Source organism: Rhinolophus hipposideros (assembly GCF_964194185.1).
Source record: "Rhinolophus hipposideros genome assembly, chromosome: 4".
NCBI lineage: Eukaryota > Metazoa > Chordata > Mammalia > Chiroptera > Rhinolophidae > Rhinolophus > Rhinolophus hipposideros.
The window spans coordinates 16,364,779-16,388,241 of record NC_138050.1 but is presented as its reverse complement, the minus strand read 5'-3'; the positions used below and the strand labels follow the sequence as shown (position 1 = coordinate 16,388,241).

Sequence of the window (23,463 nt, the reverse complement as noted above, 5' to 3'; positions counted from 1 at the left end):
GTAGGGGCCTTGTCTTAACACATTGCGTTCACTGTCCTTGTACTCTAAAGAAGTATTACATCTTGATAATAGATCATATATATATAACGGTAATATGTACATAACATATAAAATTTACTATTTTAACCATTTTTCAGTATACAATCAGCAGCATTAACTACATCTGCAATAATATGCAAACATCACCACTATTGATCTCCAGAACTTTCTCATCATCTTAACAGAAAGTCTATACCTATAAAACGGTAACTCCCATTTCCCCTCCCCCAGCCCTTGGTACCCACCATTCTATTTTCTGTCTCTATGAATTTGCCTGTCCTAGGTTCCTCCTGTAAGTGGAATCATACAAATGTGTCTTTTCATGGATAATGGATGCTTCGGACTGAAAGACAGGAAAAGAAACGGAGACGAGCCAAAGCAGTTTCTGTCAGTTCCTTCACTCCCTGAGGCATGTCTTGGCTTCCCTCCCATGCAGGACCATCCCTCCTTCGTCGGATGACTGTGTGGTAATGATGCCAGTAGCCTTCTCCTTCTAGCTTATTATTCAGTTCATCTCTTCTAAGTTCCTGTTTTGTACAGGCTGATTTCCCCTTTGCTGACTCCATCAGCTGAGCTCAAAAACAGAGTTGCATCTCTGCGCATGGTACAAATCGCTTCTTGTGAAGACTGACTAGGTCCTAAGAGGCTATCCTGGCTACAGTGGAGCTTTGTGTGTGACCAACGGGTGCTGGGCAGGAGCCAAGCTGGTTGAAGTGGTGAGTTGTTCCTCATACTCACACCCTGAAGCCCTGAGTCTTGAAGGGCACTGTGATCTGGAAGATGACCTTACTCATGAAAAATAAAACAAAAGCAGCCTCTGCTTTTCCTGCATCGTAATTATCAGTGACTTTCTCAGAATTGGCCAATTAGGCAGTCTTGGAAAGCTCATCCCCCTCAGCACTTAGCGCTTGGGAAATTCTATTATATTTCCAGATCGTGGGGGAGATGGAGCAGATTTCCAGTGTGATTCCTAATTTGAAAAATCTGTCCTTGAACTTTATTCTTAGCTCTATAGCTACTGTTCCAGAATGTGGGTCTCCTTTATCTGTGGCTAGATGTTCTATGTGTATGTTCAAATGTACAGAATGTTGCAGACAATAGTGCACAAGCCAGACTATTGCACTTTTTGGTCAAGATAATTTCAAAGTGGCTTCAAAGGGAATTGACTAAATCTTACAGTCGTGGTCCAAAATCTCACAGTCTCCCTACAAGAATGTTTTTCTTGCCTTGGACTATGTCCAGTCTGCTACCTGGTACAGTTTGTTGTTATTTGGCTAGTAGACTCCCTGATTTACTTTGCATGACATTTATTCTTGTTTTAAGATTCTTTCTCTTGGCTTGCTCCTGATTCCTCTTCTCTTAAAAATTCCTGAAACAGGCTCTTGCTTGACGCCTTCATTTCATTATTCTTCCATCTTGCTAGTGATATGATGGATATTGGAAGTAGGGTTTGGTGCTAGATACATCTGCCTTCAAAGCCTCACTGCTGCTTACTAGCTGTGTGACCTTGGGCAAGTAATTTAACCTTTCTAAGCCACAGATTTCTCCTCTGCGAAATGGGAATAAATGATTTTTTTATTCTCAGGGATGTTGATAGGATTGCTTAAGATAAGTCGGAAAAGTACCTGGCACCTAGCAGATACTCAACGAATATTAACACATACCTCACACCCCTTTCTTTCTGATTTAGTTTAATGTAAGCCCTTCCCAGCCTGTCTTCAACCGACCTGAATTCCTGAGACAGAACCCCAAATGTCCCGAGTTCCTTTAGGTCTAAGCCGGCCTAAACTCCAAATAGGCTGCCCTCGACGGAAGCAGGGAGATTGACAGCCTGTATTCACTTGGCTTTCTGAAATTGGTTCCCCAAATTAAGCCCCAAATACCTGTGACGTGGTTCCACATACTGAAAGTGGCCAAGGACAAAGAAAAGAAACCAAGGGGAGTACGATGGGGTTTGGTTTTACCAAGCAGAAGGGACTCTTCTAAGCAAGCCAGGACCGTCTCACCTGCGCGTTGTTACCCGGGCAGGTAACTGGGCAATTCTTTCCGGGAGAGGCGACGGCGCTGCTGGAGCGCGCGGAAGCCCCCCCAGGGGCCGAGGGGTGTCGTGCTCTCAGCCTTGCTGACAGACACGGGCTTGGTTTCTATTTGTGGAACTTTCTGTATTGGTTGGCAATTTCTCGCCAGCATCCACCCGAATTTGGACGGTCTCCGCGGACAGTTGTGATGGGATTCCAAACCCTCGCTGCCAGAGGCATCAGGTGACGACGAATAGGTTGGACAATTGCTGACAGTGAAGTCTTCGGAGTGGGGCGCCGAGGGGAGCAGCCCGCCGAGGTCTGAGAGACGCGGATCCGCGCCGGGTAAGTTGCAGTTCCCCGCTGAGCCCACGGATTTTTCTTTTGCAGACTTTAATCCAAATTACTCACGAGGATCATTCTTTATTTCAGTTATTTGTACCTAATGCTAAATACTGCTGCTTGGGGTGTTTGAGGTTGGGAATTTATGTCCGCCACGTCGGCGTTTATCTCCTTATTTCTACCCTTGAAATCGGGGCCCCGTCTGGGCCCCCAGCGAGGGCAGGGCGAGATTTCGGGAGGCAGGACAGAAGGCGCCGCGAACACAGCGGCTCCTCGCGGTCCCCAGCGCGCGTCGCCCAGGACCCTGAGAAGGGGCGGGGCAGAGGACGCGGCAGCCGGGGGATCACGGTGGCAGCGCGGGACCCGAGTTCCTTCCAGCTCCTGTCCTCGGCGTCTCCGCCGAGCGGCACGCCCGGGAGCGGCGCTTCGCTTCTCTGAATCGTTTCTCGGATTGCCCTGGTAGCTCGGGATTTGGGGGGGCAGGGGCGGGGGGAGGGGGAGGGGGGGGCGTGGCGGCGTCCCGGAGCCGCTTCCCGCTCTGCGCTCCCTCTCTTCGCCACTGGGGTGTGCGGTGAGCTCTCAATGCTGCCAGTTTGCTTACCCACCGAGAGTCGAAGAGCTGCCCTCACCGGGCGCAGCTTTTCACCTGATGAGACGCGCGGAGCCGGGGACTCCAGAGGAGCCCGAGGTAGGGGGTGGGCTGGAGAGGTGGCGGGATAAGTGGGGTGGTGGGAGGGACGCCGGAGACGGGAGGGATCCCAGGGTAGGTCAGAGCAGTTCCGAGGTCCTTTGGAGAATGTAGGAAGGGGCTTCTCCGCAGGGGTGGAGGATTTTTATGGAGTTGGCTTGCAAAGGAGAGCCATTCTGCTGGGCTTGGGTCCAGCAGGGCCGGAGCTGGACCTTCAAGGCACTTTTGCGCTGGACCGCTCTCAGTGAGAACAAAGCATGAGCCCTGCGTGGTCCCAAGTGCTGTGTTCCGGACTCGGTGGCTTTTCTCGGTTCCCCAAAAGTGAGCACACAGACTGCGAACGCCCGCGAAGCACCCCCTCTCGAACTTAACCGAGGTTGGAGCAGGAAAGCTCCGCGTATTGTTTGGCCCGAGCACCCCATGTGAATTCCACCTGCTGAGATTGCCGCGGAAAAAGCGGAATTGCTGCATTTTATCCTTACCCTGCCAGCCTGACTGTGACCGCAAGGTGGGGTTTGCTATCTACCCCCTTAAAAAAAAGATGCTGTCAGGATAAAGCAAGTGGAGAACCATCGGAGGAGGGGTTATTTAGCCCTAGCAGGAATTAAGATTCAAAGGAAAGGGTATATTCAAGAGCTGCCCTTACTGTGTTATCACAATGGAATTCGGAAGGGTCTGAAGAGGTGGTGGGAAAGTGCACAGAACCGAGGGTTCCGGAAACGGGTTTATTTGACTCTTTCCTTACGCCTCCTAGCAATGAACTTCATTCAGTTTGTTCTTGAACTTCAGTTTCTGGTCTGAGAAGTGGGAGGATAACTGGCCCTACCTCACTTGGTGTTTTGGACGACAACTGGAGGGAGGGTAGTGTTTTGAAAAGTTTCAAGTGTAGTCTTTACTGATTAAGGTATCACCACATTGCTGCCCACACCTTCCTCCTGGCCACCAACAGAACCTTGTTTGGAGCAGAGTAAAGGCAGCAGCTTCAGGGAAATGCTGGAGTTTTCCAGATTACCTGTCTAAAGTGGCAGGAGGCGTCTGTTTCTCAGTCTCTTGTTGCAGTTCCTCTTCACCGCAGTACCTCGTGAAACTGCCCATCACAATGTGATGTCAGGGGACAGGAACTTTGCTTTCTGCATCAACTACTTCTAGGGCTTGTGCAAAGTGGGGGAGCTGCTAGAACCGAGAGTCGGTGGCCGCTAGGGAGTTAGATTTGATTAGACATGTTTTTCGTGAGACCACTTAACTCCGAAAACATTGCTTGATTTCTGAAGTTGGAGTTCTCAATTTCTAACACGGAAAATCTGTCAGAACCAAGGATAAACATCCAAGAATAAGCATTTGAGGAAGATAAGTAAACAGCTGAAGAAAGAGGACATTTCTGTCTTCTCCCCTCCCCCCACTCATCTGAAGGCACTCAAATAATGGCATCGACAAATTTGAATAGTTTCCCTTCCCTTGTCACTAAATTTAGATTTATGTGGAAAGGAGAGATTCACATGGTTGGTTGTGTTACTGTTAAAATTAAGCAGTTCTTTTTAGATAAGCATGCCCAGCTGTCAGAGATTATAAACATGAGCAATACTAGGGCCTGTATGTGATATTGTATCTTTCTGGGATACCAAATAAGGCCTCTGATTGGTTTTTCCATTTTAATTAACAGGAGTTGACGGATGACTGAGTTAAGAGGTTGGGAAATAAAACTGGGTCTCCATAACTGTGCTGACTTAAACTGAACTGTAAGTCTTTACTGTTCATAAAATCATACTGATGGTGATAATTAAACCTAACTTTTATAGAATGTTGTGTGTCAAACTGAGATATGCATGTTACAATTCATTTAGTTCTCACAATAATCCTGTAAAGGAACTGAAGCACCGAGAGCCTTGCCCAAGGTCACACAGCTAGTAAGTAATGTCTCTCAGATTGGTATAAAAATTATACTTGATTGGGACTCTTGTGGTTTTTCTTCTTTGGTTTTTGTTTGTTTGTTTGCACTTCTGCACTGTGTTTTATGCCACACATAGAGGTGACATAAGTGGTGAGACTGAACTCTGCAACAAGATTCCAAGGTTTGGACCCTGAGAATGCCACTGGGTTGCTGTGTAGTCTTGACTTTGCTTCCTTTTTCTGGCCCTCAGTTTTCTCATCCTCAAAATGGTGATAATGATCCCATATTTGAATGAATGCTTTATTTCTCACTAGAATATGAAGTGTAACTGTGGAAGTGAAATACTTCTCAGTGAGTAAAAGGAAGTTTTAGAGTCAAATGTTTTTGTCATCTATAACATTACGCTGGAAACTGGCAAATGAACGGAAGGTGGATGAAATTAACTACAATGTTCATGTAATTTGCCCATGAGTTATGTTTGAAAATTGTTCTTTTCCCCTAAAATAACTTTAATTCTGTTCTTGGACTCTTAGCTTTACATTTATTAAAAGAGATAAATATAAATTAGATCTCAAAGAGTTTTTTTTGTTTGTGTTTTTGCAGGTGTCAGGGAGGAAAAATTTTCCTCTACCCTTCTAGGTTCTTCTGGATGATCTAATCAAATTGACATGAGACAGATTAGCAAGAGAAAAACAAGTTCAAGTTTAATTGCACGTCTACCTCCTGTATTGATGGGAGAGACCCAGGAAAACTGAGTAACTTGCCAAAAGGCAGATGTCACCACCTTAAATACTACCTTGTGCTAAAGACAAAAGATGTTAGGAGTGATCAGTCAGTTATAGGGGGTTACCACAAAGAGCACAGCAAACAAGAGTAGATTGTTGTGCAGATTTAAGTCTGTGCTTTTTCCATTGAAAACAGGTTGCTAGAGATTTAGATATCTGCTACTTCCTGGTGCAGTGAGGGAAACACCCTTAAAAATGGAAATTTCCCTTACAGAAGTCCTTAGGTAAATGTCCTTTTACAAAGGGTAACTTCTACTTGGTTTTCCCAGCTTCTTCCATGTCTGTTGTTTCCTAAAATTAATATCCTAAAATAATACCCTAAAGAGGTATATTTTTGGGTGGCAAACTCTGCCCCGCTTCATAGGAACATTGAAAAGTATCCACGGCCAGTAGGTGCTTTTCTCTAGTCAATTTCAGGTGGTGAAAATTGGAAGGTGGAGTTTTAATTTCTTCCTACACTTTTCTTTCTACCTTCTTTTATTCCAACAAGCTATAATGATTCAGAAAACAACTGAATCATGAAAATATATCTAAAGTACTTCCCTATTCTCTCTTTCTGTATTTGGTAATTGCTCTCCGAAGAGAGCTTTTGGTACATACGGCCACTTTAAATCTTGTAGGTGAGAGAAGACTTAAACTCTTGTATATGCATATTTTAAGGGTATTTTAAACAATATGGCTCAACTGTCAAATCATTTAAACTATCCTAGGACCTATATAAAGTCTGTTGTTGTTGCTCACTCTCATTTAGTCTTAGTCTGTGTAGACATTTGGGCTGAGGGAGATAAGCATGTCAATGTCACTGACATTGCTGAATTCATCGAAGCCACTCTGTGCTTGGTGAATTTTGATATTTTGGAGAGTTGTTTGGGTTTGTGAGATTTAAAGGTCTTCCCTTCACCACTGTGCTGTTGTGGGTAAGACTGTGGACTTGGGAGCAAGTCGATTTACTGGCTCCATTTACTAGCTGTGACTCAGTTTCTTATCTGTAAAATGAAGGTAGTGATGTTGTATCTACCTCATAGGTTGTTACGAGGATTGTGGTGTGTGTGTGTGTGTATGTGTGTAGAAAATACAGAACAGTGCCATAGTAAATGTTAGTTATGAATTGATCATGGGTAAGATACCAGAAGATGAGTGCTATGGGAAAAAATAGGGCATAATAAAATAGTAAATACCTGTAGGGATTAGTTTTAAAAACGGCGATGGTGAGTCACTCCAAAGGTAAATCAAATAAAGATGGGGCGGCAGAGAGGTGGAGGGGAGGGGTATAGAGATAGTAGATAAAAAGGTCAGAGTGGTAACCTAGGGACACATGCGCAGATACAGCAAATGTGGGGGTTTTTTGTTTGGTTTTCAACTTAGGGAATTTTCTTATGGAAAATGTCAAAGTTAAAAGTAGAGAGAATAGTACACATCACCTTCAACAATTATCAATGGTCAATTGTATTTCATCCATACCCCTACCAGCACTTCCCACTGTATTATTTTAAAGCAAATTCAAGAAATTCTATCAATTATTTCTAAGTATTTCTAAAAGATAGGCACTTAACCAAACACAACCATGGTACTTAACCTTTTTAACTTTGTTTCCCATTTATAAATCTGGACCAGCAGAACCTCTCTTGCAGGAGGTTTAAAGGTGAGGATGGATGTCTGAAGCCCTCAGTGTAGTGTCTTACAATTGGTATTCAATTATTTTACCCATTGTGCTGATCTGTCTTTGTCAGCACTTACTTTTTGTTTTTCTTTCCTTGTTCTAGATGTTTCTATTGTGGCATTTTCACTTCTACCTCCTCTCTCATCGCCATACATACTTGTATTCCCTTGTAAACCAAAATTAATTTTCGACTGTAATAAAGAATAACAAGCATTTATTTGAGCAAACGGATCTGCAGCCTGGGAGACACAGATTCCCAGTAGAAACTTAAATTGTGTTTTGCCAAGACAAAGGGGTGGGGGCACATTTTATTGTGAAAGTTTCCACCCAGGTTCCCTATTAGATCTGTTTTATGTAAATGAGGTGTCCATTGGTCAAAAAGGAAACCAGGAACTACTTATAACAGTTGACTCAGAAGGGTTAAACTTGTAGGGGCAGAGTCCAGGAAGCCCATTCTGAGTTCATTCTGAGGTTCTTCCTGCTGTAGACTACCTGAGGAGCCCCTGTCAGCAAATGGCCCCAGGCTCTCATTATTTCTAAAATGAGGGCCCTCAGTTGACCATGGAGAGTCCATCTCAGAGATCAGTTCCTTCTCAGGTTCACAGTAAATGAATCTTTATTTACTCTCTATTTCCCCTTTTAACTTTCAGTGCCCTCGTTCACAGCCTACTTCCATCTTGTGCTCCTTTGATCTCTGTAGCCCATTCAATACCAGCGCTGTCTAGTCTTCCAGACTTTTATGAAGGAAGATGGGTACTCCCCCCCCCTTTTTTGACAGCATAGTTAAGATTCAGATAGAATTCATACAACACACAATTCACCAATTTAAAGTGTACAGTTCAGTGGTTTCAGGGTATTCACAGACATGTGCCACATTACCAGTAGATTTTAGAACATTGAACCCATTGTACCCTTTAGCAATCACTACCTATCTTCCCCCTACCCCAAGCAACCACTGATCTACTTTCTGTCTCTGGATTTGCCTATTCAGGACATTTCATATATATATATATATAGTTTCTCATATATACTTATATACGAACAATGCTGCCATTAACATTTGTGTACAAATATTTGTGTAAACATATGCTTTCATTTCTCTTGGGTATATACCCAGGAGTGGAATTGCTGGGTCAGATGGGAACTGTATGTTTAACCATACAGTTTGGAGAACTGCCAGGCTGTTTTCTAATATGGCACCCCCTTTTTATTTTGCTCAAACATGGGAATCTAGCCATCTTTCAAGTGCAGGTACCTACTTGTACTTTGGGTAAATGTTTATATTAATATTTTTTCTAAATATTATTTAGTTATCTAATCCTATTCATGTCTTTTTTGTTTGTTTGTTATTATATTTTTATGTATAAGGTTTTAAGTTGAACATTACTTAACCAGTGTTCCCCAAAGTGGAGGGTGTATACACCTTTGGGATACAAAATGATTCATTGGAAAGCAAGAACAAATGCTATTTTCATGTATGCTTTGTAATTACATAATGCATTGGAATAGCTGTGGGTATGTAAGGTTTATAAATAAATAGTGCAATATTGGAGGTGTCTGTGCAAAGATTTTTTTTATAAATAGGAAGGCATAATCATAACATTCTGGGAAAAACTGTTCTAACAGCATGAAATCAAAAATAACTGTGTGGTTCTTAATCCTGTGTTTTGTGACAAATCTGATGGGAAAATTTTTTAAATTACTTTGCTAATGAAATAGAAAATGTCTAATTTTAGTCCAGATGGACCATCTAAATACCAGTGGAAAGAGGTTTAGATCAGGTGTCAGATTTTGGTTTTTGTTCCACTTCTGCTAATTACTAATGGTGAGACTTTGGGCACGTCCCATAAGAGTCTCCATTTCAGTTCTCATATAGTCATAATAAAATGTGAAATATAACGCATCATCATTGTGCAGAGTGAGAGTGGTGAGTGTGACATACAAGTATGCAGTGACCAGAGGAAGTTAGTCATTTAGGTGTCTTGGGCAACTGTACAGTATTTCTAAACAAATATCTGGCATTCCTTGATCTTTGCCTGTGTTGGGTCTTCCCCTTCTTTCACCCCACCCCACCTATTGCTCTGATTGTTTTCTGTCCTTCCTCTATGTTCTGACAACAACCTTCTAAATTAAGGATCATTGCCAAAGGTAAATTGGTCACAAAGGAGTCCATGTGACGCCATCATTGCAGCATGTTTCCTTCCTGGGGCTTTAGTATTAGAATATAGTGTTCAGCACATGCTGCCCTGAAGGTGCAACTGTGTGAAAGTCACATTTCCCTCTGATTCTTGGCCACTGTTGGGGAAGCTGTGATGTGGTATTATTGAGCATCTAATGGTTTCTGTGTGATATGTGATAGTTTTAATCTGTTGACATCTTTGGGGATGTGAGTCTTTGTTTAAAGTCAAAGCGTGAAGGGAAGTAATACAAAAAGATGGGACGAGGTTCTGGGGAACTGTGTTAACCGAACAGTTCACATGCTATGGTTAAAGATCTGTTGACTCTCTTTGCTTGTGTTTGTTTATTCCCAGGCATGATCAGTAAGACACCATAAAATTGATAGAAATGAATTTTACCTTTCACCCTCAACTCTTATTTGCGATTTCTATTCTCTGACATCCTTTATTCTAAGGAAATGGTTGGCATATGTTTTAAGTTGTGATCTTCAATTTCTTCTAAAGGGTGACATCTTTTCTTGACTTCCTTTCTTGGGCAACAAATAATTAACATAACCATACTTAGGTACTGTTCATTCGTTTGTTCATTCATTCATATACTCAGAATATATTTATTGAGCACCTATTATGTGACCCCTGTTCTAGGTTCTGGGGGCAGAGCAGTGTCCAAAATAAAAATTTTTTTTTAAAAACTTGCCCTCAGAGATTTTACATTCTAGTGTTAGTCTTTGAGGTTAAATACAATGAGGATTAGTGCTAAAGAGTAAAGAGAAAATAAGAATTGGAAAGGCAGAGAGGAACTATTGGGGAGGGACAGTTGCCATTATTTATAAGGTGACCAGAAGGCCTCACTGAGAAAGTAACATTTAAAATGAGTCTTTACTCTGATGGTTCCCAAAAGTCTTCTGTTAGTAGTTAGTTCTGGGCCAGAGAAAATCCTAAACTTAAATCTGAGATGCTTGTTGTCCATTTCTGGAGTAACTTTAACATTGTTAAAGGTATTAGGAGCTAAATCTGCTCGTCTGACATCAAACTGCTGGATGCTTATGGTCTGAAAGACTTTTGTGGGGTCCCTGTAGGGGTCATGGTGGCTCATGCCCAACTGAGTCACCTGCCCCTCTTAAAAAGGTTGCGTCTTTATAGCCGATACTATGGCCCTGCAGTGGCCCTGGTGGTGCAGTCATTCTCGACGGGATCACTGAGTAATGGGCAGGGACCTGTCTAGAATGACTAGGCTGGAGAGTCCTGAGGTCTCTTATCTCTGGGGCCTTTGTTGCTGCATCTCAGTTAACTAGCAATCTGGTCTGTGCTTACACTCAATAGGAAAATCTCACTAGAAGTGATGGTGAGCTTTGCAGCTTGATTTCTCTACCTTTAAAATGTTTTTGAAAATTGATTTTATCTTTGTACCTAAGCATCTCTGAGTCAAAGGACCTTGTTTGTGACAGTGGGAAGCACTTGGAGAAGATGCCAGGCATTGCTTAGACCTACATTATCCACTGCCTGTCTGTACCTGAAATATATGAATGGTTTGTTTAGTCGCTCACTGTCTTCCCTCTATCAGAATGTAAACTGTTGGAGGGCAGGAAGCTTGTTATAGTCACCACTGTTAGCCCAGTGCTACCAAAACAAAAATAATGCCAGTCACATAGCAGATGCTCAATATTTGTTTAATTGAACAACAGACTACAAGCCCTGTGGCTACAAGCAAGCGTATGACGGTATCTTATGGATTATCTAAAGATCAAGAAATAGAGATGTTGAGCCTCTATCACGAGGGCCTGGACTGTATTTCCAAGCATTGCTCTCGCCTCTGTGTCAATCGCCTTTCAGAGAAAGTCATGCTCCTTAATGAGCGTCCAACCTGGCTTGTCATCCTCTCTCTGCCACTACCCAGCTGTGACCTTGGACATCTCTTTGAATCTCGATGGGCCTATTCCAGCTCTAAAATGTTCTCCTTTTATAACCTGGCAAAGCCAGTACCTGCTGGTTATCTGTGTGAAACAAGAACAGCTTTGTAGAAGGAAGTGGAGCAAGCACCTGCTTCTGGAAATTACTTTTGATAAGGAAGTCTGTTTTTGCTCAATGCAGTTGTCGGTTTTGTATCCAGGGGACTCATAAATAACATCAATCTCTTTGAACTATTGACCTTAATCTGTTTATAAAAAATATAGGGATCACTATTACCACTTGTTTGAGGCTTTGCATTTTTCATATGATTCCACATATGTCATCATCTACACACAAAAATAGATATGACACATAGAGAACTGAGAAGAAAACATAACCTTAACAGCTTAATTCTCTTGGAAATAGTGAGGTTATCATGAGCTATGGATACGGAACTAAAATTGGAACTAGTAGGAGGAGAGATCTGGTAAAAGACAGTCAACAGAAAGCAACATGAACAAAGATGGTCATTGCTGTACAAGCGTATTTTTTTTAATAGTGAAAAACTGAAAATAAATTTCCATCAATAGGAGCCTGGGTAAGTAAAGTATGGTACATTTATACCATAGAAAGTGGTAAGACAGGGAAGAAGAATGATATGATACACACCCTCAAAACATATCATTGAGAGAAAAAGAAGTCAGGTAATAGAATGTGTTCAGTGTAATCCCGTGTGTGTATACAGAAAACAAAGTGTATCTTTTGATCTGACATATGTACATTAATTCATAGGAAAAGATCTGGAAGAAATAAAATGGTAAACAATGTTATGTCTGGGAATGAAGTAGGGTTGGTGAGACTTGGTGAAATGAGTGCTTCACTTTTTACTCTAAGCTTCTGTGTTTGGGCATTCTATAAAAACATAGTCATGGTTTCCTTTTGTAATTACAACACCCAAAGTTATTGAAGAGGAAACAAAGAGAACTAGGGGTGCCAGGTGAGATTTAAGGTCTGAGAAGGAAGATGAAGCACTTCAGGGTAGCAGTTTGTGCCGGTTGTCACCATATCCTGTGATATTTTGTGAATGGTGATTTGGAGTTTTTGCAGTATTTTTAGGATGTCATGTATATGTATATATAGATAGAAATATAAATAGAGATAGATATACTCATAGACATGTATAGTAGATCTCTCTCCATATACATACATATATATATATATATATCTGCATCACTTCAAAATGTATGACCTAGAGTGGAAGGCCTCCAAATTAAGAAAACCCAAGAATTTTTCATAGAATTTTCCCGTGTACCTTCTTTTGGTCTATTTGTAATCATTAGGGGAGAAAATTTTCATATCTTTATGAAACATGGATTTAATTCTACCCCATATGAATAATTCTGCCACAGTAATAGAGCAGTTGTATTTAGCACAGAACTTGTTTCTCTAGCTCATGACTTTATTTCTACTTTGTTGAATTTGTTCATTTTGTCCACAACTTTTATTGAGCCCCTGCATACAAACAACTCTGTGACCTGGCAGACAACAGACAAGGACCCTGCCCTCATGGAGCTTATAGTCAGGGGGATAGAAGGGAATGACAGTAAGAAGCTAAAAAACAAAAAAAAACAAAACAAAAAGCAGAAATTGAGAAGTCCTATTAAGAAAATTAAGCGAGGTGACGTGACAGGGAGTAACCAGAGAATTACTTTAAGAGAGGAAGTTAGGAAAGTCTTCTTGAGGAAGGAATTCATAAACCAAGGCACATAATAAGACAGGAAGGAGCCAGAGCTGTGATCACTTGGGGAAAGAGCATTCTAGCCAGAGGGACTAGAACAGTACCGTGAGGATGTGCGAGAGCTTGTAGGACTCCAAAGTTTGTGCAGGACGGGAACATACCATGCCGTAAGGACAAGGTAAGAATTTTGGATTTTAGTCCAGATTTGATGGGAAGCTACTGGGGGGAGAAGTTGATTAGGGGAAACTGATTTAGGTTTATAAAATATCTCTCTGAATACCTCTTGATTATAAATAGATAAGAGTAAAAGCAGAGAGACCCATGGAGAAGTTGGCAGGAGGTCTAGGTGGGAGAAGATGGTGACTCAGACTAGAGTGGTAGCTATAGATATCCACTTGCTAATGGGTTCAAGAGAGGGAAAGAGAGGATCAGAGATGACTCATATTTTGTAGCCTCACTTACTGGAGGGTATGGTATGTTCTCTGAGATGAGGAAAATTAGGGAGGAGCAGGTTTGGAGGAAATCAGTGTCTGTTTTGGATGTATCAGGTCACAATGCCCACTAGACAGATGTCTAGATATGCTAGCCTGGGGAGGTCAGGAATAGAGATTCATGTAGGAGGCATCTACATACATAATGATGGTACTATTGAAAGCCCTGGAACTGACTCCAAACTCACAGTCACCCCGTACCTGGGTGCTCCACCCTTCATGTAGGCTAAACTTGCCTAAGCAGACTGCTTCTGTTTCTAGGCCTTCCCTTTGCTGACCTCGCTTTTGCTGTTGATGGTTGCTTTGAGGTTTACAATGTGAAGGTCAGTGGGAGAACAGTAAAAGGACACGTGTTGGGCCTGTAATTACAGTGAGGAGAGCACTTCTCATTTGTGTAGCTCTTGACATTTTCATCATTACTGTATTTACTGAAGCTAAAAACTGAACTTAAAGTGAGCAGACAATTTTAAAGATAGATTCTAGATTCATACTGCGTTCTTTAGGTATCAAAAGCTAATTATAAATTTATATTGCTCTTATATAAATAAGTATTCATGTAAGTTACACGAAACAAAGTTTTTATTGCTATTGATTATCCTCAGTCTCACATGCCATTGTCTACTTTGTTGAATTACAAATGCAAACTAAATGAAAACAAGAAACTGAAAATACGTCTTTACTCCCAGATGATATTCCCATTTTGGGTTTGACATTTAGTTTCATTGGAATAATGCATAGATGTTTTACATTTTATTGTTTCATTAGCAGTATTCTTACACCTTTTATCCTGTAATAAAAATAATCTTCAATTATTTTTATGTTTTGAAAAAACCTGTCTTACTCTAATGTCATGCCCCCTATATTTGCTGCTATGGCCAATTTATTTATTTATATAAAATCCAAGTATACCTACTGTGCTGTTTAGGCAAAACACAGACTTTTTTTTTTCATCTTTTACCTCTTCAAAGGAATTTGGAGTTAAAAATATGATTGAGTCCTTATTTATCTTGAATAATTCTTGCTCACTACAGATAAGCTCTCCTGCCGCACAGCTGGCCACATGGTGAATTCAAGGCCCTAATCCAGTAATACAACGGCAGTCACATCAGCCCTGAGCCTGGGAAGATGGTGTCACAGTCTTCTGGCCGGCAAGATTCTCCTGTGGACCTCTGGGAAAGGGTCAGCAATTACGGTGGCAACATTGATGGTTTGCCCAGTCTCCTGGACTCTGACCACCCCCCCTGCCAATCAGACATCAGGGTAACGAGGCACAAAGCTGCCTGGATTAACCCCCAATGTGTGCAGCAAGAGCTGCAGGATTTGCCTCTTCAGGTACCAACAATGGGCAACAATGGCAGCCACTTTGTGGGGCACGCTGCCTCTCCCTTGGGCCCTTCACCATCGTCTCTTGAGGACTCCATGATGGGGACAATATTATCGAAGCCCATTGTGGGTTCCATGGGCAGCTCAGGTAATAAGAGCAGTGACGTTCCTTTTACCTCAACGCAAGAGTGGGCAATGCTCCAGGGTCGCTGTCCTCGAATGTCTCCATTCCCGAGCTCTAGGATGTGCACTGCTTCCCCACGTTCTAAGGCTAACAGTGCTTGTTTGACGCCTTCCCACCTGAGAGCTTCCACTGATAAAGGTAACTTTAGTCAGGGCTTCCCTCATTCCTGTTCGTTCACATAGCTGCTTTGTCTGGGTCTAAAGGTCTAAAGCCTGTCTGACTGCCTTCCTCAGGAGAAAAAAAGGTCATGGCTTTCCACTTGGACCAGAAGCCTGTGCATTAGCTCATTTAATAGTCTCTTTGGCCCAGCTACCTGGACCATCACAGCTGGTGAAATGAAGTATTTCCTTTCTCCGTAGACTGTGGGGAAATGTCATCGTAGCTCAATGTAGTTGATAATGCCATCTGCCATCTTTGAGCTGGTGTGTGCCTTCAGGAACTTCCAGCTCATTGTCTACAAGGGAGACACTGGAAGTGCTGTCAGTTCTGTGTTGGTGGAAGGTGTTTTCAGACAGAGTGGGCCCGTTGCATACCGGTGCTTACTAGGAGATAAACTCACCTCACCTGTTATATATACCTGGATAGAGTGTGACTAGAAAACAGTAAGATTTAAAAACAGTAACCACAATTCCCCAAATGCTATTTAATACCTTGTTTTAAATGAAAACAAGGGCTCCCCATCTACATGCTAATGCATATTGTTATTCTTAAAATACCAAAATTCCTAAAAGGAAACAGCCCATGCAAAATGCCAGGTAAGAGTCAATAAATTAGCTATTGTAGTTATAAATCTGTAGCATGCTTATTTTATTTTTACATATTCATTATGTTATATTCGTACTTTGAGTTAATTTATATTTCTGTTAGAACCCTAACTCAAATGAATTTAGTCAATGAAGTTTTTTCCTTCAAAACAGTTTGAAAAGTTGCCAGCCTGCCTATGTGTGTGTGAGTTTATATGTGTGTACGTATAGATGTATTTATTTATCTCTCACTAGCAGGAACCAGTTCTTTTCCTTTCCTAAAATATGGGGTTTATTTGTGCTATTGGAGACTTTCCAATAGCACAAATAAAAGTCAAATATGATGACAATCTTTAACATATTATTAATTGCTTAAGAATAGCAGATTTGGGGCAGTCTTTCAATGAGCCGATTTTGAGATAATCAAATTTGAGCAAAATGAAACACTAATTAGAGGCCTTCTTTTTGTCTTTTTTCTCACCTGCCCGGATAGTTCTCAGCAACTTGGAAATTTAGTAGTTGCTAAGAGATTCATCTCCCACTAAATTGTCCCACAGGGGAGGGTGGGGAGAACATGAAGAAAAAGGAAAGCCCTCTGCCCCACAAACCACCATCAAGACGCTAAACGTGATGGTAGGTGATCTTTAGGGGCCTCGCATACCCCTGCCCAAAATCTTCTGTTGAGTCATTGCATAGGAAGTGGTTCTGCAATTCAAAATTATCCTATAGCTTTGTCTTTCTCCCAGATAGAAAACAGGTACCTCAGCCCCTCTGTCCAAAGACAGTGACCCCAGTGATCTTAGTGCCTTTAAAAACAAGTCAGTCTTTTGGAAGTATCTCTTAAACTTGGTAAGGGGATTCATTCCATGGGATTAAAAAAAAAGAAAGAAAGCAATCCCGAATGATCTAGTTCTTTCTTGGGTGTGGGGCAGCAATGGAGAGAACAGGCACTTGCCACTAGGACATGGGATATCCCTGCGACTGCTGCATTTCAAGTGGCAGTAGCAGGATTTTTCCTTTTCTAGATAATAGGGTGGGGAAGGTAAGCATTTCTGGAGGCAGTCAGAAACAATTCCACGGTTCCTTCATTTGTCTATGATCTATACATTTACAAAGCACTTTCTTTACCTCCTTTAATCTCCTCTAATAAATGGTTATCCCTATTTAAGGGATGAGGATATTTTAATGCAGAGGCACCGCTGCTGCATGGAGAGCTGCAACTGGAATCCACACTGTCCAGGTCTCTGTGCTTTTTCCTCCATACCCAGTGTCCAAAAACTATGACCTTTGGGTGAAATCCAGCCAGCTTCCTGGTTTTACAAATGAAGCTTTGTTCTGTCTATAGCTGCTTTCTCACTACAGTGGCAGACCTGAGTAGTTGGAACAGATGCTGTATGGACCTCAGAACCTACCATATTTACTACCGAGTAGTCTTTTTCAGGAAAAGTTTGCCCAGCCCAGATGGCTTCTGAAACTAAGAGTCCAAAGTGTTCTGTGGAACATTCTTGAAGATGAGGCAAGAGATTTGAGTGATCCTGCTTGCTTGTCTCTCTGTTTGTCATCCTGACAGTTGTATAATCATCAAGACATCTGTAGCATTTTATTCTAATTTAGCAGGTTGGGACAACACAGCTCTTAGGACTCTCAGAAATGTTTTGCCTTAAATGCAAATAAGAAATCACATGACAGAAATCATTTGTGTTTTGCTGGTGTTCACTGCCAGTAATGGAGGGTGCCGAGTGGATGAGTCAACTGAATATAACCTCTGCAGTTTCTTCTTGTTTTTGATTGGGGGAAGACATTTAGACAAGCGATGCTGACATTTTTCAGATACTTTGTTTCTGCAAACAGGAAGTTATGGTCAATTGCAGTTGAGTTGGACAAGTGATCCCATAATTCTTATGGCCCTGCTTCTAGACTGTTCCTTCTTTCCCTTCTTTATCTCCTTTAAGAAGTTTCCATGACCTTCTTCTCTTCCATCTTGGCCACATTGGTCTCCTCCATTGCAGTGTTTTTTCTGTGTCTTCCTTGTTACTCCACTAGCCTCTCTCACAGAAATGATCACCATTCAGGCAATATCTGCAAGTCCTCCCACCAGCAGAGTCATTCTTCTTTGGTCATCCTAATTTATTCTAGAATTGCGCTAAATTGTTAAAAAAAAAAATAAAGTATTTAAAAGCCACTCCCTAGAATTGTTTTGTTCTCTTAGATAATCTTTGGATTTATTTTTCTCCATGTTTAGTAACATGCTGTATTGACAGGTGCTTTTAAAGTCAGTGGAAGAAGCAGTTCTTTGAATTCCTTTTCACCAGAAACATTCGTGCTCCCTGTTGATGTAGAAAAGGTAAATATATCTTCTTCGTGGTTTGTTTGTTTGTTTGTTTGTTTGTTTGTTTGTTTTTAAACACACAGACTGTTAACCCCTTAGGTAGTGCTATTCTGATTTAAATCTGGAGATTTCACCTGATGAGGCATGGCAAATAGGTTTCATTTCAGCATTTGACTGATAGAGGCTCCCAGAAGCCCCAAACTAAGAAGGGCTCTGAGGCAGTGTCTGCACTCATCTAGAAAGTCTGCCATGACTGATAAATGATGTCAACCATTGGGTCACCACCAACCTAAGTTTTTAGATCACAAGAAATTTAAATTGGGTGGTCTGTTGATTACAGTGGGCTAAATTGTATGTCTCTGGAAGATATGGGCTATACTTCATGTAATGACCTATGATAATTCAGTTAAATGAACATTTATATTTCTATGCATTAACTCCACAGCCTCTTGATTTTTAAATCTAATATGCCTTAATGAAAAAAAATTGATTATGCCTGTATTTTAACAAGCATATTCATTTTTCTTTTCTGCAGGAGAATGCCCACTTTTATGCTGCAGATTTGATGATATCAGCAATAGAGAAAATGAAGTGTCACATCCTGAGTCAACAGTACATGGAGAACTGGAATACTGAAGAAGCCAGTGGGTCACTTGGGAATGATCAAGCTGACTCTGAAGTGACCTTTTATACCAACATAAAGCAAGAGTCTGGGTCTTCCACTTCTTCCGACAGTGGCTATGAAGGCAAGTGGGGTAAATATGTGAAGGCTTTATGCTGTAGTCTCCACGTACATCTATCTCCTCTGTCTAGAAGTACATCTTTGAATCCTTTGTCTAAAAGTTCTGGAGTAACCTGTCCTCACCATAGCTGCCCGGTGGGTTTGGGATTGGTGAGCATGCTCCTATCAGCGGTTAAACTGATGTGCTTTTTGTTTGTTTGTTTGTTTGTTTGCTTGTTTTCTTGGATTTCTGAACTTCTTCAGGCCCACAACATGCAGCTGTGTTTTCTTGTGGTCAAGTGTGTCAGTATCTCAGACGCTCATGTGATTTTAAATTCTTTGATGGATGAGAATTTGTCTTATCTGTATTTGCATTCAGCATAACGCCTTGTCTGAAATAGGTGTTTAGTAAATATTTGTTGAATGGTTGAATGGATACTATGTTTAGCTGAAATTTTTTTTTTTTTAAAAATGAATGTTTAAAGAAATTTTAAGATATTTCTACCATCCAAATAAGATATTTATCTTTTATGAAGTACCACTCGTGTGACATTTATGGTGATAGATATTACTCCATGAGGTAGATCAGTGTTCTTCAGATTTCAGGTTGGTCATGAGAGCATTAAAAAAAAAAAAGAATAGAAAGTATCAGTGAGTATCTCATTTAGGGTGAGCAATGCTTCCTGGAACTTTTTTCACAGTTAAATATATATTTGTGTTTATACTAGGTTGCAATGTAAATTGTATGTTACTGTGGCTTGTAATCAAGAATGTTAGAAACATGGACTCAGGTGAAATTGCCCGCATTTTATCCATGAGGAAACCGAAGCTGAGAAGTTGATTGTCTGTGGTTACCTGGCTGGGATGGGACAGTGCGGTGTTAAGCCAGCCAGTCCACTACCAAGCCATTCACAGAACCTCTTGTAACCTACGGGCTAGAATACCTCCCTAAACAACTGTATTCATTTCTATGTTTATTCAAGTGAATACAGTTCCATTGTAATTGTATTTCAGGTTAATGTAATTGCATCAATAATATGATTATATTAACAGTGTTTTACGTTCAGTTTTTCATGTTATGGCTTTCACATTTTTCAGTGATGGTATATATCTTGAGTTAACAGTGATTTACAAAATCAGTTCCCTATTATTTGGCATTTAAGTAGCTTTCGATATTTTAATATTTTAAATGGACTGCAGCTAGCTCCTTTATGATCAAAGCGTTCCTCTTTCATCATTTTTTTCTCTTTTTAATGACATTCTTAGGATAATTCGCCAGACTGGTCTTAGAGATAGAAAAGTATGAACATGCTCGTATTTATATTAGTTTCCGAGGGCTGCTATAACAAAATGCCACAAACTGGGTGGCTTAAAACAATAGAAATCTATTCTCTCACAGCTGTGGAGGGCAGAAGTCAGAAATGAAGTTGTGGGATGGGAAGGGTGGATTCTTTCTGGAGGCTGTCAGGGGGAATCTGCTCCAGGCCTCTCTCCCAGCTTCTAGTGGTTGCCTGCAATCCTTGGTGAGCCTTGGCTTGTAGACACATTCACTCCAGTCTCTGCCTCCGTCTTCACGTGGCCTTCTGTCTATTTCCCTCTTTTTATGACATCAGTCATTGGATTTAGGGCTCACCCTAATCCAGTATGACCTCATCTTGACTATATCTGCAAATACCCTATTTCCAAACAAGGTCACGTTCCCAGTATCTGCGTAGACATGGTTTTGGGGAGCAGGTGGTGGGGCGCTATTCAATGCAGTACAGTATTTATGTTACATATACTCTTGGCCTCACTGTGAAGCTGAGATTGTTGTTTTCTCCTTTCATTTTTGAAAATTTTGTATTATAGAAATTTTCACACATAGGTAAAAGTAGGCAGATTACTCTTATGAACCCTCTCATACTCATCAATCTATTTCACTTGTTCATAGTGAATGCAGGAACAACAGAAAAATAGCTCCTTGCAGTTTTGTAATTCTTGAAACAGAAGTTCCAAATTCTTTTAAAGTAACCTCAGCCCTTTTGATTCCCAATTTCTATACAGCTGGGTATTTCAGGTTGTGTACTTTTTTCTTCTTGTTGGTGAAACCCTTTCCTGTCTCTCTCTAGGTTGTGCTGTATTACAGGTCAGCCCAGTGGTTAAAACACCTGCTTACTGTGATGTGGTGAAAGAGTGCAAATGTGACCTTGATGAATTTGTTATTGTAGGTAAGGTTTGGGAATTCATCAGCTGTGACTAGATGCCTGTGCCCTCGGCCCTCCCCCACATACTGATAGGGATCACACGCAATACCGCAATATTGTGGCATTTAGAGAAACTTCTCCCAAAATCAGATTATATCACTGATATGAAAAAATAAGACAGTCTTGGTAGTGAATCTCCCCATCTCACTTGTAGAATTGAATGCAAAAGCAGATAATCATGGTCTGATGTCTGTTTGGCCTGTCAATTATATTTTGGTGAAATTTCAGATGAGTATATTTTGAAATCCCATCTTTGGTCATTAGCTGAAATCTCATAATAGAAACCTAAAAGAGCTTGAAGTGTGGAGATACGGAAAACTGGTTCTTTCTGAAATGCAGGGAGCTATTTTTCTGTTTTCATAAAATAACTAAATGAAACAGACTAAAAGACTTCACTACTCTTTTCCCACAGAACTTGGAGAGTTTAACAATATCACAGAAACCTGTGGATGTTCCTGCAGCTCCTCTAAGAGGTATCTCTCTTCCATATCCGCTTTCTCATAGACCCCTGGGCCATCACTTCTGAGACGCTCCAGGCCTCTGACACCTCAGGCCATTTTCAGCCAGTTCCAATGACATGGATTATTATGTAGAAATAAAATAATAACCACTCAAGTTTCTATAGTATTTTTATAGTGTTTAAAAGACTTTTGTATACATTCTTATTTAATCTTCCTGGATAAGCTGGGTGGTGTTTTTTTTAAAACCCATTTTATAGATGTAGAAACTGACACAATGCTGTCAAATAACACAGGTAGGACCTGAACTCAGGTCTTCCAACTGTAAATCCAGTGCTCTTTTCACCATATCACCCATTCATGGCACCCTCAATAAATAAGCGCTGTTCAGTTAAGCATGGAGGAATTGTGTTAAGTAGGATAACCATTGGTGCCTGGTCTTATATGACGTCTCCTATGCCTTTCTGGGAGAGGGAAGGACAGTTGAAAACCTGAAGAAGACCCTTAACATACTCCTCATGAATATACTTTTTAATTTTCTGCATCTCTTACATTTCAGTGTCACTTATGAGCCAAACTTCAATTCTGCTGAGCTAATAGCCAAAGAATTATACCGAGTATTCCGGAAGTGTTGGATGTTGTCACAAGTTAATTATCACCTAGCAGGTTCCCTGAGTGCAGCTGGCTCAATAGTAAGTATAAAAATAAGTTGACCTTGCATTGAAATTTCCTAAATTCTCATTTTGCCTGCTGTTCACTTCAGACATGTATGCGTTTTCTTGTATGGTTGCTGGGTGTTGGGGAAGGACAAAGAGGAAGGATAAATCTGATATTTACTGAGTGTTTATTAGGCACCAGGGACTGTGCTCAGCAATTCACATTTTAGTCCTCATAAAGATCCTATTAGGTAGACGCTGTTGTTATTTTTGTTTTAAAGTGTTAGTTGCAGACCCTCAGCAGGGCCAGCCAGTGGAACAGGAGTCAGGCCTCAGGCTGCCTAATTTGAAAGTCTGGGCTGGTTCCCTGTAGAATACTCTTCCCTCTGACAGCATGCAGCCCCTGGTGCCGGGGGGCAGAAAACTTTGTGGCAAAGGCTAAAATAGGGGTATGCAAATAGCACTCTGGAAATGCAGGGAAGCAAAGGGCAGCTGAAGCAAAAGTAACATGGAGGTGTGTTGGGGTGTTTATTGAGCAAAGTGGTTTGGTATGGTTGCATAACATGTGTTTGTGTGTATCTGTGTGTGGTTGGGGGGTGGGTGGTCATTGATCTTCCTGGAAAATAAGGCTGGAATGATAGTGGCCCAGTTGTGCAGGATGTAGAATACTAATTTGAGGAGTTTGGATTTTAAATTCTAATAGGAAAGCTTAAGGGTTCTGAGGGAAGCCAAAGAGGGGAATGGGCTTAAAAGAGCTATTTCTGGGTAAGTATGACAACTACAGGAGTTCTGATTGACAGCATCTGTCAGCCCGTTGACTAAGAGGTGGAAGGCTCTGCTGTGCATGAAAGCATTCCAGGTCACAGTGACCTACTTACCATAATTTTTGAAGTCTGGAAACAAATAACTCAAAAAACTAAGAAACTAAGAAAAATGATCCCATCTGGGTGCTGTTTAAAGCAATGTTTCCGCGAATGGCTTTAGATCCCATGAAAGGCTCTTGCCTGCCATGTCCTTCAGTTCGATTGAAAGCAGTTTTAATTTTTCATGGTAAATTGTAATGATAGAAACACATCTGTGAATGCCTTTT

The 23,463-nt window shown here is 41.1% G+C and overlaps 1 protein-coding gene across 2 annotated transcripts in view; it reads left to right on the top strand.

Annotated features, from left to right (window-relative positions):
- Positions 1-2,951: 2,951 nt before the first annotated feature.
- LOC308496516 (protein associated with UVRAG as autophagy enhancer-like) overlaps positions 2,952-23,463 on the top strand; it is a 34,839-nt gene continuing 14,327 nt past the window's right edge. The window contains exons 1-8 of one of the 2 annotated variants that reach the window (XM_081045994.1): positions 2,952-3,087; positions 4,748-4,823; positions 14,748-15,361; positions 18,228-18,310; positions 18,831-19,041; positions 21,125-21,223; positions 21,672-21,732; positions 22,277-22,409. In XM_081045994.1, coding sequence (XP_080902120.1) covers positions 14,842-15,361; positions 18,228-18,310; positions 18,831-19,041; positions 21,125-21,223; positions 21,672-21,732; positions 22,277-22,409 — 1,107 coding nt within the window. In that variant the 5' untranslated portion in view covers positions 2,952-3,087; positions 4,748-4,823; positions 14,748-14,841. Of the gene's footprint in view, positions 3,088-4,747; positions 4,824-13,226; positions 13,404-14,747; positions 15,362-18,227; positions 18,311-18,830; positions 19,042-21,124; positions 21,224-21,671; positions 21,733-22,276; positions 22,410-23,463 lie in introns of those variants that run through there. The other variant, XM_081045993.1, reaches the window with a different exon arrangement.